At 45.1% G+C, this 17,436-nt stretch overlaps 1 protein-coding gene across 1 annotated transcript in view; it reads left to right on the top strand.

Annotated features, from left to right (window-relative positions):
- Window positions 1–17,436, top strand: part of cacna1g (calcium channel, voltage-dependent, T type, alpha 1G subunit) — a 369,805-nt gene that overhangs the window by 60,968 nt on the left and 291,401 nt on the right. The window contains exon 5 of the mRNA XM_068004449.1: window positions 6,768–6,927. Coding sequence (XP_067860550.1) covers window positions 6,768–6,927 — 160 coding nt within the window. The remainder of the gene's footprint in view (window positions 1–6,767; window positions 6,928–17,436) is intronic.

Below are 17,436 nucleotides of genomic sequence, written 5' to 3'. Positions count from 1 at the left end.
GGATGTATTTGGTTTACAGCTCGCAACCGAGACTCTGTCACCTAGAATCTATCCAGTGCTGACAGTTGTTTAAACATACGGGCTTGTGTTTTAAAATAACTCACAAACTGTTGAGTTATTTTAAAACATTGAATAAAGGTTGCGCACCACAAATAAAGTTACATTTTAAGTGAACGAATCTCAGTCCGACTTATCAGGTCTCTCATTCATATCCTATGCAGGATTGATTATAGAAATTTCGGTATGGAAGGAGGCCATTCGGCCCTTCGTGGCTGTGTTGGTGCTGACTCCATGGCAGAGCTACTTGCTTTAATCTTATTTCCTGACACTCTTTAACATTTTTCATCCACAACTGTTTATCTAATTCCTTCCTAAATTGGCTCAGCTTCAATAGCCACTTCTGGTAATAGATTTCATATTCTACTGTGTGTGAAAATATTTCTTCCAACTTCCCCATTAACGTCAGCTTTGGCTCAGTGGTAGCACTCTCACCTCTGAGGCAGCAAGTTTTGGGCTCCAGCCCCACCTCAGAGACTTGCGCTGATAAATTTGGGCTGACACTTCTAGTGTAGTACTGAGGGAGAGCTGCAGGTGCCCGTTTTTCAGGAGTAAGACGGGCATAAAGCACACTAACTTAACCGTGGGACGGCCTGTGCCGAATCTGCGTAGGCGTTGGTCCCACTGCTAAATGTGTGGGGCCCATTTTGTAGGCATTCCTGGCAGACACATAAAACAGGCATTAGGCCTCTTGTATATGTTGATTAGGGGCCTAAAGCCTGTAAAAGGACCCCTTGAGAAATTAGTTCCCGATGGCTTCACGGCCGGCAACGATGAGCACGAGAAGCCGGAGTGCCGCGATCGCAACCCCCCCCTCCCGGTCCCCGGAACTTACCTGAGGGCCGAAATTGATGTTTTCCGTCGGGCAAGCTGACTGCAGAGGCGTGACCGAAGCCGCCAGCTCACACCACTTATTCAGATGAGGCCCGAGGACTAATTTCTAGCGATCCTCGGGCCTCTTGCTTCCGCAGCGCCGAGTCTGGGCCAGTTTTTATCCCAAGATGTGAAAACCTGCTCAGTTTGGAGCAAAAGATCCCACTGCACGGTTCGAAGAAGAAGCAGGATGTTCTCTTGGTGTCCAGGCTAACATTCAGCCCTCAACCAACATCACCAAAACAAACAGATCAACTGGTCTCATTGCTATTTGTGGGATCTTGCTGTGTGCAAATTGGCTGCTGCATTTGCCTACATTACAACAGTGACTACACTTTGAAAGTATTTCAGTATTTCATTGGCTGTAAAGTGCTTTGGGATGCCCTGATGATGTGAAAGGCACTATAAAAATGCAAGTTTTTTCTTCCATTCTATGGAGTAAAATTCAACTTTGGTAGAGATGTAAAACTGTCAGTAGTGGATCGGCCGCCCGTCATGCACCCCTTCACTGGAAAGGAAAATCAGGTGGGATGTATAACAGGCGGCTGATCTGCTTCCACCTATTTTGGGCTCTCATCAAAAATGAATTTTGCCCCCTATGTTTCTAACCCTATCTGGAGACCCCCCTCTCCCACCTCCCCTTCCACCTGGTTACTAATCCATCGACTGATGGAAATAATCTTATATTATCCTTTCCTTCTTTTTGTGCCATTGGCGGCCGTGCCTTCAGCTGCCTAGGCCTAAGCTCTGGAATTCCCTCCCCAAACCCCTCTGCCTTTCCACATCTCTCTCCTCTTTTAGGTCACTCTTTAAAACCTACCTCTTTGACCAAGCTTTTGGTCACCTGTCCTAATATCTCCTTATGTGGCTTGGTGTCAAATTTTGTCTGATTACGCTCCTGTGAAGCTTCTTGGGATGTTAAAGGCGCTATATAAATGAAAGTTGATGTTGCTGTTGTTTGCTCTTCTTTGTTTTTCCCTTGCTCTCTCCTGTAGAGTGGTCCTCACACTAGACCCAATGCATTTGACCATTTTGCCCCATCCTCAACAATCGTTCTCTCCAATTACTTTCAGTAAACAGCACAAACTCCACAACTTCATTACCAATCAGGCGTCTCTTGAAGATGAATGGCCCAGCCACAGCTGTACTTCAAAGTGTCAGATTAAAAGCCAGTCATTTGGGCAATGTCATTAATAACAATTATTTCATCGGTGGATGTGCTGTTGTACCAGCTTTTCCAAGGCCAGAAATTATCATCTTTTCCAGTTTAATGACAATCTGATAGATGATAAAAACAAGCCTACGCCATTTAATTGTTGCTATAATTAGGTAAATTAATTTTCGAATCAGCTAGCCATAGCTCATATCTCTGAAATATAATTTTGTCTGAATTGAGACATAAGGAGATGTGATAGTACAAGTAATAATTGCATCCATCATTTTCATAAATATTAACAGTTGTCGGGAGTGATTTTATCTCTAGCCGTCAATAATCCTCTTTCTATGAAGTATTTTTGGATTGGATTAAATGAAAGCCGGAGACAAACACAAATGTCAATTGGATCTAGATATTTTCAGTGATTTTATCTCGTCGGAATCGTTGAAGTGCATTTTTCATTGTTGTGGGAACAGTTTGGACCCGATATTCTGACCATTTTTTCGTTGCGAAGGTGGCGTACAGGAGGGACTGGAATTTAGGGTGTGACAGATACGCCAGAATTACACCCTATCTAAAATACACCCTCAATTCTGGTGGAGCTGGCTGTTGGCTCAGGATGAGCCTGCCCCATTATGGTCTGTGTATGTAAATAAGAGCAAAAAACTGCTGTCCCAGAAACTCTGCCTCTTACACCTGACCTAACTTAACCCCGTAAAAAAGAGGGTAAGTTACCTGCATGACTTGTCAAACCAGGAAGTGGTTCAGTTCACAGGCTTTGAATGTCCGCAAACTTTGTCTGAAACATTAGCTTCGACTGAGGCGAGTTGAAAGATTTTTTTCTCTGCCGCGTCGCTAAGAGCGGATTCTGCAAGCTGCCTTTCAGCAGTTTCAGGCAGAGACATCTTTTACTTCCCATCTTCTGTCACTGAGCCCTCACCATGGGGCTCGCCATGGCCATTCCCGTATCTGTCCTTATAACGGAGGCAGAACAGGAGCAGGAGGAAGAGGAAATGAGAAAGGCACATAGGATAAAGCCACACCCAAGGAGGGAAGAACATCTGGGAGGTACCTTCCATCAGAGTCTACAGACCATACCGATCCCTCATAGAGGTCTCAGAGGAGGTTTGCTTAAGGAGGCAGTGGTTCAGTATAAAGGCATTGAAGGAGCTGTGTCTTCCATTGCAAATTGGCCTTCAAACATCGTCTCAACACACAAAAACAAAGAACAGGCTAATTTCAGAATACGACACCTAATACCACTTAAGTCTGCACTTAAGTGCTTCTTATTCTCATCGTCCCTAGCCCTGTGCTCGGTGTGGCTCTGGCCTCAGGGATTCTGAGTCCCGCGAGGACTCCAGTAGGCTACACCGCCACTGCAGCTGCACGGGTCCTGTATCCTGACGCCAACATGAGCGGGCATCTGAGGGGCACTGGCTGCAAACCTCTCACACTTTTGAGCAAGGTCATTGCCACTACCTGAGGTTTCGCTCTGTCTTCTTTCCGAGGATGCAATGGCTTCATCAGAATTTTGGGCCCCTTGTGTTTTCCTTTTCTCCCCACTTCTCCTGAGGGCACTGATTCTTGATGGGGTACAGATACACGGTCCCAGATTGGCCTCTAATACTCCCTCAAGTGGCCACGTGTGAGCCTGAACATCAAGGGTCAGCAGGGACGTCACAGCCAATCCTGATCCCGTCCTCATGCGAAATCCTCACATGAGTCCTTTCCAGGAAGAGTCACTGGATAGTGCGCAGGAGCAGTAACGCTGGTTGATCTTTCACCTCCTTAGCCCAGAGGTGCTGAAGCCAATCATAGAACCCTTGGCTGATATCAGCTAACTCAGCACAGACAGGGATTGAACCTTTGTTTCGTATGGCACGGCCCATCACCGGATCAACTCAATGGGCCCGATCTTGCTGGAGCAAGGCATCCCTGCACCCTTCAGCTCAAATATAATTTGCGCCGTAACTTGCTGGAAGTGCGAGCTGAGGCGCGGCGAGGCGAGGGCAACGGGTCATCTGGGACCTCAGTGTACGGTGGGACCAACCGAGTATCTCCTTAATCAATGAGGTTCAAGGATTGAGAAAGAAAGAGGAACGACTGAGAAGGAGGGTGAATTAGAGTCAAATCAGGTACAGAAAGAGAAATAAAGGGAGGGAAAGAAAGATTGGATCAAGAGAGAGAGAAAACAAAGAGCCAGAAAGGAAAAGTAAGAAAAAAAAATTTTTTTAATAAAATATTTGACATTTTTAAAATCTCAGAGAAGAATTTACTACTTGCAGGAATGAGGCTCACCAGTTTAAACTGTTCCCTTTTTGTGCCAGGGAGATTGATTGGCATAGCATTAACAATTGCCACATCGTTAAAAGGGTACTTGCACTATTAATTATGAGCCCTAACTTTCTGTGGCGAGTTTAATGGGCAACTAATGTGCAAATCCAGCAAGTTCTTAAAAATAACGGGGAGGCTCAGGGTGAGATGCCGTTTGTGTGAAGCAAACGGTGGAGTGGCGTAAATCGACCAGCAAGTTCTGGTGATTCGCAACTCACGGCGTATCTCTTAATCCCCTGAACTTGCTGGCCGACTTGCGCATTAATAACGTCGCTTGCCATTAACACGCCGTTATTTTTCCAGCAAGTTCCAGACCATTGATCCATCAGGGGAACCTAAAACATGTTATTACTAAGGGAAAGGCTGCTTTGTTGTGGTTTAATTCTTTTTTGAGGGGGGTCTATTTGTGTGATACACTGAAGCCAAGGCTCCAGCGTTACATTGTAAAATGCCCCAACACTCTGAATTTTATTATTCGTACACTGTATCAAAATAGACCCTTTGGGTATTGAGTACTTTTTCTAGCCTTTGTAATATGGAGATTTTCTATCAGCAATGATTTCATGCAAATTTTTCAGATGTTTAATATTTATAGACCATTCATTCTGTGACATTTTTCTATCTATTTATATCTTTTGACCCACCAATTTATATTTTTTAACCCAACAATGTCAAAAGCACATTGACAGTGCATGGACATTGAATAAAGATTTATGCTCGGCCACTTCTGGCAAAAGCTGGAGTCCTGATACTGAATAAAGTTTTCTTTGGAAGCTGATGAGAGAAGTGTTCAAAGTCAATCACAGCACACTAGACATTGGCCATTCAGTGTCTCTTCCTCGTAACCCTCCAATTTTCTGTCCTCCCCTCTTAAAGGCGCTGACTCTTGTTGGGTGAGGTTTCATGGCCACTAGCCGCCCTGAGGTACCTCCACCAAGCTATTTCTCTTGATGTTTGAACAGGCTGTTCGACCATGAAGGTAGGCCAGAGGACTACTGGTCCCCATAGAACCGTACCTCAGCACAAAGACTCACTTTCAAGAGGGGCAGGTAAAGAATAATAGAATCATAGAATCTTACAGCACAGAAGGAGGCCATTTGGCCCATTTTGCCTGTGCCGGGTCTTTGATCAATTAGTCCCACGCCCCCTGCTCTTTTCCCATAGCCCTGCAAATCTTTCCTTTTCCATTATTTATCCAATTCCCTTTTGAAAGTTACTTTTGAATCTGCTTCCACCACCCTTTCAGGCAGTGCATTCCAGATAATGACAACTTGCTGCCAGTGGCAACAGCTTCTCCTTATTTACTCTATCAAAACCCTTCATGATTTTGAACACCCCATTAAATCTCCCCTTAACCTTCTCTGCTGTAAGGAGAGCAATCCCAGCTTCTGTCGTCTCTCCATGTAACTGAAGTCCCTCATCCCTGGTATCATTATAGTAAATCTCCTCTGCACCCTCTCCGAGGCCTTAAAAAATGAGGATCATAAGGGGCAAAGTAATACAATGCCTCAATTGCGAAGCGTTTTGGTGCATATCTGAACCTTGAAGTTAAAACTTAAAACCCAGAGCATTTGTGTGCATGTGTGCAATGTGGGGTTTTCACCTCAAACGCACACTTGACAAAAACATAAATGTGGTTAAAAAGCAACAAGCTGTATCTGTCACAGGGGATGGCTCAGTGGCATTAAACGTATTCTGCTTCTCTCCTCTGCACTATCCTCCTTTCCTGGTTTACGACACGTTCGATTAGTCTTTGCATTTCTCTAATCCTTCGTTCTAACGTTTGATATTACAAATCTATAGAACGTCTAAACCTGCAGATATTATAGTAACAAAAAAGGGCTTTGATATCTGAAAAAATAGATGGTGTTATAGAATGCAACAAAGTTGGGAATACTGATTAAAATACATCAATGAATTGGTAGAAAGATTAAGAAGTATTGATTGATAGTGTTACAAATATGAAATGATATTTATTGATAGAGATATTATTAAAAGATGGTAGAGTAATGCTTAATTGACAGATGATTGATGCATGCAGTTAGATAGATGCGATGATATTAATGGATAACTGATGTGTGATTTACAAAGGAAAGCTGGATAGTTATACTGATTAGCCAATGCAGCGAGAGAGCAGTATGTTAATCCATTTGGAAACATATTGATATTAATAGATGGTTGATGAATCTGACAGATGATTAATGCACTGATAAACTGAACAATTTGTCTTGCTGAGCGTTAATAGGCTGACGGGTGGTTGACAGTTGCTGTCGGTTTACTAGACTCACTATACCCTGTAGCAGGAACGGCAAGAAATGGTTGTTTCTTTTCTGCTCTTGTCCCACAGGTATGCGGATACTGGTGACCCTGCTGCTGGACACTTTGCCTATGTTAGGCAACGTACTGCTCCTCTGTTTCTTTGTCTTCTTTATTTTCGGCATTGTCGGGGTGCAGCTGTGGGCAGGACTACTGCGAAACAGGTGCTTTCTCGAAGAAAACTTTACAATGTGAGTATGTCTCTTCGATAAACCTGGCTGGATTGATTGACTACATAGCAAAACAAAAAGAATGACCATTACCCAAGCCTGTACATTACATAGAATTACAGCACAGACACAGGCCATTCGGCCCAACAGGGCCAGTATTTATGCTCCACACGAGCCTTCTCCTTCCCTACTTCATCTAACCCTTTCAGCATACCCGTCTATTCCTTTCTCCCTCATGTGTTTTTCCAGCTTCCCCTTAAATGCATCCGAGTCCCACATTCTAACCACTCCTGAATTCCCTATTAGAATAATTAGTGACTGTCTTATATTTATGACCCCTAGTTCTGGACTCCCCCGCAAGTGGAAACATCTTTTCCACGTCTACCCTATCAAACCCTTTCATAATATTAAAGACTTCCATCAGGTCACCTCTCAGTCTTCTCTTTTCTAGTGAAAAGTGCCCCAGCCTGCTCAATCTTTCCTGATAGTTATAACCTCTCAGTTCTGGTATCATCCTAGTAAATCTTTTTTGCACCTTCTCTGGTGCCTCTACATCCCTTTTATAATGTGGAGACCAAAACTGTTCACAGAACTCCAAGTGTGGTCCATTCAAAGTTCTTTACAAGTTTAACATAACTTCTCTGCTTTTCATTTCTATCCCTCTGGAAATGAAACCCAGTGCTTGGTTTGCCTTTTTTATGACCTTATTAACTTGCATCGCTACTTTTAGTGATTTGTGTATCTGTACCCCTAGATCCCTCAGCTCCTCTATTCCATTTACACTCTTATTATCATAGAATCGTAGAATCATAGAAAGGTTACAGCATGGAAGGAGGTCATTCGGCCCATCGAGTCCGCACCAGCTCTATGCAAGAGCAATTTAGCTAGTCCCACTCCCCCGCCCTTTCCCCGTAGCCCTACAATTTTTTTCCTTTCAAGTACTTATCCAATTCCCTTTTGATGACCATGATTGAATCTGCCTCCACCACCCCCTCGGGCAGTGCATTCCAGATCCTAACCACTCGCTGTGTAAAAAAGTTTTTCCTCATGTCACCTTTGGTTCTTTTGCCAATCACCTTAAATCTATGTCCTCTGGTCCTTGACCCTTCTGCCAATGGGAACAGTTTCTCTCTATTTACTCTGTCTCAACCCGTCATGATTTTGAATACATCTATCAAATCTCCTCCCAACTGTCTCTGTTCCAGGGAGAACATCCCCAGCTTCTCCAGTCTATCCACATAACTAAAGTCCTTCATCCCTGGAACCATTCTAGTAACTCTCTTCTGCACCCTCTCTAAGGCCTTCACATCTTTCCTGAAGTGCGATGCTCAGAACTAGACATAATATTCCAGTTGTGGCCGAACCAGTGTTTTGTAAAGGTTCATCATGACTTCCATATTTTTGCCTCTACTTATAAAGCCCAAGATCCCCTATGCTTTTTTAACCGCTTTCTCAACCTGCCCTGCCACCTTCAATGATTTGAACACATATACCTCCAGATATCTCTGTTCTTGTACCCCTGATTCATTTGCCGATTACATGGCCATTCTGCAAATTTATTTATGTCTTCCTGTATTTTGTCGCAGTCCTCCTCAGTATTAACTATATCCCTCAATTTGGTGTCGTGAGCAAATTTTGAAATTGTACTTCTGATTCCCGAGTCCAAATCGTTTATGTAAATTGTGAACAACATTGGTCCCAGCACCAATCCTTGTGGAACACCACTTCCCACCTTTTGCCAGTCTGAGTAATTAACATTAACCCCTGTTTAAACAGGAAAAGAGGCAAAGAGCACAATTTTTGGGGAGAGGAAATCCAAGAATAAGATGTCTTGCCAAATGTTGGCATTTTTAAATTTTAAAACCAGCAAACAGAGCAGGCTTTCATCCTGTTAGTCATTATTGGATTGAAACTCTGATCCCAGAGGTAAAAACCCAACATTCTGATTCAATACGCCAAACATAGCGAATCTGCGTTTCATCTGCAGTCCTCCTTCCACTATAGAGTTAATAAAAATGTTCAAAACAATTGTGAATTATTAACTCCATTAAAATGTTAAAATTCTTCATCAGTTCAGGACAGAAGGTATGAAAATGTTTTTACTCAAGGAAGATAGGAGTTGGCCTCAGCACCCCTGGGTCAACAAGAAGACAAATACGATAGGGTTCCTACTGTCGATCACCATCCCGTGACTTCTGCTGGAAAGTGCGCATGTATGCCCTTCGGGTCAGGACAACATCAGGCTAGCCTGTCCTTCCCACTCAAAATGCCCGCTGACACTCTAGGCCCACTCGTGAAGATTGGTCACTTCAAGGCTCAGGAGGATCACCGGTCCCCATGGAAGTGCCAACATATTCAGTGCCTTTAAAGAAAGAACTTGCATTTATATAGCATCTTTCACGACCTCAGGACATCCCAAAGCGCTTTACATCCAATTAAGTAATTTTCGAAGTGTTGTCACTGTTGTAATGTAGGAAACGCGGCAGCCAATTTGCTCACAGGGATAAATATTGGCCATAACACCAGGGAGAACTCCCATGCTCTTCTTCGAAATAGTGTCACAGGATCTGTTACATCCACCAGAGAGGGCTTCGGTTTAATGTCTCATCCGAAAGATGCCTCCTCCAACAATGCAGCACTCCCTCAGTACTGCATTGGAGTGTCAGCCTGGATTACGTGCTCCAAGTCTCTGGAGTGGGACTTGAATCCACAACCTTCTGACTCAGAGGCGAGAGTGCTACCACTGAGCCAAGGCTGACACCTAATTAATTCTAGTTAACATTCACATCTTTGTTTTTAATCTTTTTTTTTGTTTCAATAACTTGTGCTGATGACCTCTATGTTACATTTTTGGATCTGTTTCAGCCTTCTTATTCCAGATTAATACAGCTCTCGTATCTTAGATAAATATCATGGCGAGCCCTGACTCCCCATACCCCCGAGAGTACCTACCTTAGCCTTCAGGGTTAGGTAAGCTTTCCATAACGTGCTTGGAATAACAGCAGCAACTCTTATTTGGTCATTATTTTCACACTACTGGAATTTATCCCATGCTCCCACAGCATTTCTCCTGAGCCTTCCAAAATGGAAGAGCACCACTTCAGTCTTTGTTTTGTTTCAAATATTAAGCGAATTAATTTAAATACACAAGGAGCAATTAAATAACTAAACAAAAAAAAATGAAAATCGGGCTGCCGATTTGATATCAGCCTGTTTCGTGCTATTGGCATGGACCAATTCTACCCCCCCCCCCCATACTGTTTTCCTTCTTTTAATTCTCTTCCCTTCTCTCCTAAGGTGTTGGCTCATGCTGTGTTATGGGTCTATCAGCTCCAACAGCCGACTATGTAGGCCTGGACTGTGAGGTTGACAGACTGTTTGACTCTGGAGGGCCAAGTCCAATCCTATTCTCACCCAGCAGACTACACAGGCATATTTTCCAGCAGGAGAGAGTGATAAGGAAGGAAAACCCCTGGGCCTGGATGATTTTACCCTCCTTAGCCCTGGAACACTGTGGTTAATTGTAACGCCCTTACCCACACCCTCGCTGAGGTCAGGCGACTTAGCTCAGATCGAGGCTCGAACTTGGGGCCTACTTGACCAAAGTGGCTCAGTGACGCATCGAGGACACACGTGTGTTTTTGTATTTCTTTCTTTTCAAAGTGCTCTTTATGGTTCCCCTCCTCCAGCAGCTTGATTGGCACATGCACACCACCAGTGAGAAACACAGCTGTGAAACACATGTGTGGTGTGAAACATGAATAATTAGGGAACATTTCATACTTGGATCCAGATTCTACATTTTACAAATTTCATATAATGGGGGCAAATAGGAAGTGATTTGAGGCATTGAAACTCTGTGCTGGGATCAAAGGTACATTTGGATCAGGATGGGGTTATTTGGAGACAACTGGACCGTTCTAATGAAGTTGTAGAAATGTCTTTTTTTTAAAGAATATTGTGGTTTAGAAATTAACATTAAGTTTCACACAATAATTTAGAATGCTGTTATATAGCAAAATAATCCCACCTGTCGCTATCTACTGGAGTGGATGACTACTGTCTTAACTGCCCCCTTCCCCTTTGCCCCCCATCATCCCCGCCCCCCCCGCCGAAACATCTGGTGAAGCAGAGAATTCCTTTCATAGGGTAGAGGACTGTTCTTGTGCCATCATCTATTGGAGCAGAGGCTACCTCCTGAAGTGCCATCTGGTCTTTTTTCTGCTGCCACCTAATGGATTGGATTTTGTCAGCCATGGCTCAGTGGTAGCACGCTCAGCTCTGAGTCAGAAAGTCATGGGTTCAAGCCCCACTCCAGAGACTTGAGCACATAATCTAGGCTGACACCCCAGCACAGTACTGAGGGAGTGCTGCACTGTCGGAGGTGCTCTCTTTCGGATGAGATGTAAAACTGAGGCCCTGTCTGCTCTCTCAGGTGGATGTAAATAATCCCACAGCACCAAGAAGATCAAAGAAGTTCTCCCCGGTGTCCTGGCCAACATTCAGTCCTCAACCAGCATCACTAAAGCAGATTATCTGGCCAGTTATCTCATTGCTCTCTGTTAGACCTTGCTGTGCACAAATTGGCTGCCACGTTTTCTACATTACAACAGTGACTGCACTTCAAAAATACTTCCTTAGCTGTAAAGCGCTTTGGGACATCCTGAGGATGAGAAAGGCGCTATAAAAATGCAAGTTCTTTCTTTCTGTTTACATTGACTGTTTTAATTTTGTCCCCAGTTTTTCCCCGTCTTCTCCTGAAGATGCTGACTCTTGCTGATAACCTCCCAGTACCACAGCCAAGCACATTCTTCATGGGTGAGCTATCCCCTTGGCATCTATTAACCAAGGGAAGCATCAGAGCTCACCTTGATCCTGTCCTCAAATGATGTCCATACATGCTCTTTACAGCAGGAGTCATGGGATAGTAATCAGGAGTACTTACCCTGAATGATTTTTCTCATCTAACCTAGATTGAAGGCAGTTTTAGTGCCCAGATCACCAACCCGGCTAAGATCAAGTAATTAAGGACACACCAGAGAACACTGGAACCTTCCTCGTCTGTATAGATATGTTCCAAACTGGGCAATGAATTCATCAACTAATAGGCCACAGGTTCACACCCATAATCTCCCATACAATGAGTTTCCACTTTCCTCCTGAATCTTTGTGGTGAAGCAAGAGGCGGAAAGGAGGCCCAAAGCCAGCAAAAGGAAGAGAAAATGACAGGGAAAGGCATTCCTGGACCATTCACAGACATTTCCTTCATAGAATCATAGAATGGTTCCAGCACAAAAGAGGCCATTCGGCCCATCCCCATCGAGCCCATGCCAGCTCTTTGTAAGAGCAATCCAGTTAGCCCCATTCCCCCGCTCTTTCCCCGTAGCCCTGCAAATTTTTTCCCTTCAATTATTTACCAATTCCTTTTTGAAACCATGATTGAATCTGCTTCCACCACCCTTTCAGGCAGTGCATTCCAGATCATAACTACTTGCTGCGTAAAAACGTTTTTCCGCACGTCACCTTTGGTTCTTTTTCCAATCACCTTAAATCTGTGTCCTTTGCTTCTCCAACCTTCCGCCAATGGGAACAGTTTCTCTTTATTTACTTTATCTAAACCCTTCATGATTTTTAACACTTCTATCAAATCTCATCTCAACCTTCTCTGCTGTAAGGAGAACAACCCCAGCTTCTCCAGTCTATCCACGTAACTGAAGTCCCTCATCCCTGGAACCATTCTAGTAAATTTTTTCTGCACCCTCTCTAAGGCCTTCACATCCTTCCTAAAGTGCAGTGCCCAGAATTGGACACAATGGGCTCTATTTTAGCACCCGCGATCGGGTGCGTTCCTGGCGGGGGGGGGCTCCGAAAATCGGCTCCAACCCACCCACTTCCGGGTTTCCCACAGATGTGCTGACGTGCGCACGCAGCCCCCGCATGTGGGACTCCCGCGGCAATTAAAGTTGGCAGGGTGCCACTTAAGGTATTTATTTTGGTATTTCAGGTCGTTTACAGACCTGATTAACATGATATTTTAGGAGGGTTGGGAGTTTACAAACAACTGGGACTGTTTCCCATACTGGGGGAAACACTCCCAGTTCAAATGGACGTGTTGCAGCCATCAGCCTGTGGCAGCTGCAAAGGTCCATTTGACAGGTTGGGGGAGGGGAGGGGAGACCCTCACTCATTGCAGGAGGCCACTCTGTCACTTTGGACAAAGTTTGGCCTCCACCACCCTCCTCCTAACAATCAAATTCACCAACTTGCACACTTACCCCGGGGTCCAGAGACATGTACCTACCTTGCGGACCCCCTCAGATGTACATCTTCCGGATGGGGGCCGCCGTGGCTGCAGTCATGACCTCCTCAGAGGGCGAACAGCATCACCAGCTTCACCAGCCTCGCCGGCAACGCCGTCCACCTCTGACACGTGGAGCTCCACAACACAGTGCTGTGACACATCCATCTGCACAGCAGGAGGGAGGGCAACCGCAGAGAGAGATGCGTCGCAGAAGGCACTACCCTCGCCACAGGGTCTACAGACCGAGGCTCAGCTTCCTGGACCTCTCTGAGCAGCAGTGCACACGGAGGCTCAGAGTCACTCGACATGTAGTCGTGGACATCTGCAGCCTCCTTCATGCCGAGCTGCTCCCGGCTGGCCCGAGCACCATCTTCTTACCTGTCGCTGTCAAAGTCACCACTGCCCTCAACAACTTCTCCTCCGCATCCTTCCAGGGTGCAACCGGGGACATCGCCGACGTCTCTCAGTCGTCTGCACAAAAGAGCCCTGCAAATACACCTACACCCACTCTGCAGTGACACAATGGGTGGCATCAGTTGTGGGTCTTCATTGTGATCCTCAGGAAAGGGCATTATTGCATAAACCAGACAAGATTCGCAAAGACGTGGCAGTAGTGGTGCCAATATAATATGTAATGTGAGTTGCTCAGAAATTAAATAGAAGTAAAAACCATGACAAACCCTCAAACACCCTTGTGCATCCCCTTCATGCTCACAACACGTTTGCCTTACGCTGCCTACTGCACATATGTGATGCATGCCCTGTGGCTGCAGCACAGGTAGTGGCAGGTTGAGTGAGGCTGACTGTGAAAGAGATGCATGAGAGGGTGAGTATGAGATAGAGCCATGAGATTGTATGAGGATTGGGTTGAGTGGTAGTGGCGGGATGAGTACTGGCGAGGTGAGTAAGTGCAGGTAAGATGAGGATGAGCTTTGAGTGGGTGTGAGGGGTGATGTGATGGAGTAGTGTTGGCAGTGCAGAAGGAGATGTGGGGTGGGGGCGGTGATGTGGCAGACGGAGTGTAGGGGAATGAGTAAGTGTACTCACTTTGGCTGACCTACTTAGGTCATTGCAGCGCCTCCTGCACTGTATGCAGGTGCGTGATATGTTGGTGGTGCAGGTGACCTCCTCTGCCACCTCGAGCCAGGCCTTCCTGGTGGCAGAGGCAGGCCACTTCCTCCCACCCACCGGGGGGGGGGGAGATCTCTGTCCTCCCTCTCCTCCTCACCCCATCCAGTAAGACCTGGAGTGAGGCATCATTAAACCTGGGAGCAGCCTTCCCCCTGGGCTGCTCCATGCTGTAATTTTTCCTATTTCTTGCAGCATCAGTCAGTGGAGGACTGCCCCTTTAAATAGAGCTCCTCCAGCTGACAGACCTTACTGTGCATGCGCAGTCCGTCCGCCGCGCAGCTCAGCAGCGGGGAACCCGGAACAAGAGGTAAATGGATCCAGTTAGCCTGCGATTGCGCGCGGGGCAGACTGATTTCACCGGGTGCGTTACCCACGCGCCCAATCGCCCCCCCACCGCGAACCCGCCGCCCTGGTAATATCAGGCCCAATACTCTAGTTGTGACCGAACCAGTGTTTTATAAAGGTTCAACGTAACTTCCATGCTTTTGTACTCTATGCCTCTATTTATAAAGCTCAGGATCCTATATGCTTTTTTAATTGCTTTCTTAACCTGTCCTGTCATCTTCAAAGATTTGTGCACATATACCCCTAGGTATTTCTGTTCCTGCACCCACTTTAGAATTGTACCATTTAGTTTATATTGTCTCTCCTCTTTCTTCCTGTCAGACTGTATCACTTTGCACTTCTCTGTGTTCAATTTCATCTGCCATGTGTCCACCCATTCCACCAGCCTGTCTCTGTCCTCTTGAAATCTATTACTATCCTCCTCACTGATTACTACACTTCCAAGTTTTGTGTCATCTGCAAATTTTGAAATTGTGCCCTGTACACCCAAGTCTAAGTCGTTAATATATATCAAAAAAAGCAGTGGTCCCAGCACCGACCCCTGAGGAACACCAGTGTACACCTTCCTCCAGTCCGTTCACCATTACTCTCCGTTTCCTGTCACTTAGCCAATTTCGTATCCATGCTGCCACTGCCCCTTTTATTCCATGGCCTTCAATTTTGCTGACAAGTTATTATGCGGCACTCTATCAAACGCCTTTTGAAAGTCCATATACACAACATCAACCGCATTGCCCTCATCAATCCTCTCTGTAACCTTATCAAAAAAACTCTATCAAGTTCGTTAAACATGATTTGCCTTTAGGGTTAGGGTTAGGTAAGTGGATCCAGTTAGCCTGCGATTGCGCGCGGGGCAGACTGATTTCACCGGGCACGTTACCCATGCGCCCAATCGTCCCCCCCCCCGCCACAAACCCGCCGCCCTGGTAATATCAGGCCCAATACATATTTGTCCAAGCGACTATTAATTTTGTCCCGGATTATCATTTCTAAAAGTTTCCCCACCACCGAGGTTAAACTGACTGGCCTGGAGTTGCTGGGGTTTATCCTTACACCCTTTTGAACAAGGGTGTAATATTTGCAATTCTCCAGTCCTCTGCCACCACCCCTATATCTAAGGAGGTTTGGAAGATTATGACCAGTACCTCCGCAATTTCCACCCTTACTTCCCACAATAACCTAGGATGCATCCCATCCGGACCGGGTGACTTACCTACTTTAATTACAGTTAGCCTTTCTAGTACCTCCTCTATCAATTTTTAGCCCATCCAGTATCTCAACTACCTCCTCTTTTACTGTGACTTGGCAGCATCTTCTTCTTTAGTAAAGGCAGATGCAAAGTACTCATTTGGTACCTCAGCCATGCCCTCTGCCTCCACGCGTAGATCTCCTTTTTGGTCCCTAATCGGTCCCATCCATCCTCTTACTACCCATTTACTGTTTACATGCCTATAGAAGACTTTTGGATTCTCTTTTATGTTAGCCACTAGTCTATTCTCATACTCTCTCTTTACCCCTCTTATTTCCTTTTTCACTTCTTCCCTGGTTCTCACTTGTATTATCAACCTAACATCTGTCATACATCCCCTTTTTCTGCATCATCTTACTCTCTGTCTCTTTCCTCATCCAGGGAGCTCTGGCTTTGGTTGCCCTACCTTTGCCCATTGTAGGAATGTACCAGTTTTGCCTGCCAATCTTTGATTCCAATTTACCCAGGCCAGATCGGTTCTCAACCCACTGAAATTGGCCCTCCTCCAATTAAATATTTTTACTCTAGATTGCTCCTTGTCCTTTTCCATAACTAATCTAAACCTTACTATGATCGCTGTTCCCTAAATGTTCCCCTACTGATACTTGCTCCACTTGACCCACTTGATTCCCCAGAACTAGATCCAGCAATGCCTCCTTCCTCGTTGGACCAGAAATATACTGATCAAGAAAATTTTCCTGAACTCACTTCAGAAATTCCTCCCCCTCTTTGCCCTTTACACTATTACTATCCCAGTCTCATACGCTCATACTCTCTCTTATTAGGATAATTGAAGTCCCCCATTATCACTACTCTATAGTTCTTGCACATCATTTTCAAAATGGCAATCTGTAACAAGTGGAGTGCCGCAGGGGTCAGTGCTGGGGCCTCAACTATTTACAATATATATCAGTGACTTGGATGAAGGATCAGAGTGTATTGTGGCCAAATTTGCTGATGATACAGAAATAGGTGGAAAAGCAAGTTGCGATGAGGACACAAAGTGTTTGCAAAGGGATATTGACAGGTTGAGCGAATGGGCAAAAATCTGGCAGATGGTATAATGTGGGAAAATGTGAAGTCATCCACTTTGGGAGAAAAAGTAAAAAAGCAAAATATTATTTGAATGGAGAACTACTGCAAAATGCTGCGGTACAGAGGGATCTGGGTGTCCTTGTACATAAAACACAAAGAGTCAACATACAGGTGCAGCAGGTAATCAGAAAGGCAAACGGAATATTGGCCTTTATTTCTGGGGGAAGGAGTATAAAAGCAGGGAATTCATGCTACAACTGTACAGGGTGCTGGTGAGACCACATCTGGAATACTGCGTACAGTTCTGGTGCCCTTATTTAAGGAAGAATATACTTGCATTAGAGGCAGTTCAGAGAAGGTTCAATAAGTTGATTCTGGGTATGGAAGAATTGTCTTATGAGGAAAGATTGAACAGGTTGGGTCTATACTCATTGGAGTTTAGAAGAATGAGAGGAGATCTTATTGAAAC

Source organism: Heptranchias perlo, chromosome 23 (assembly GCF_035084215.1).
Source record: "Heptranchias perlo isolate sHepPer1 chromosome 23, sHepPer1.hap1, whole genome shotgun sequence".
NCBI classification, from domain to species: Eukaryota; Metazoa; Chordata; class Chondrichthyes; order Hexanchiformes; family Hexanchidae; genus Heptranchias; species Heptranchias perlo.
This window is presented reverse-complemented; position numbering and strand designations above follow the sequence as displayed.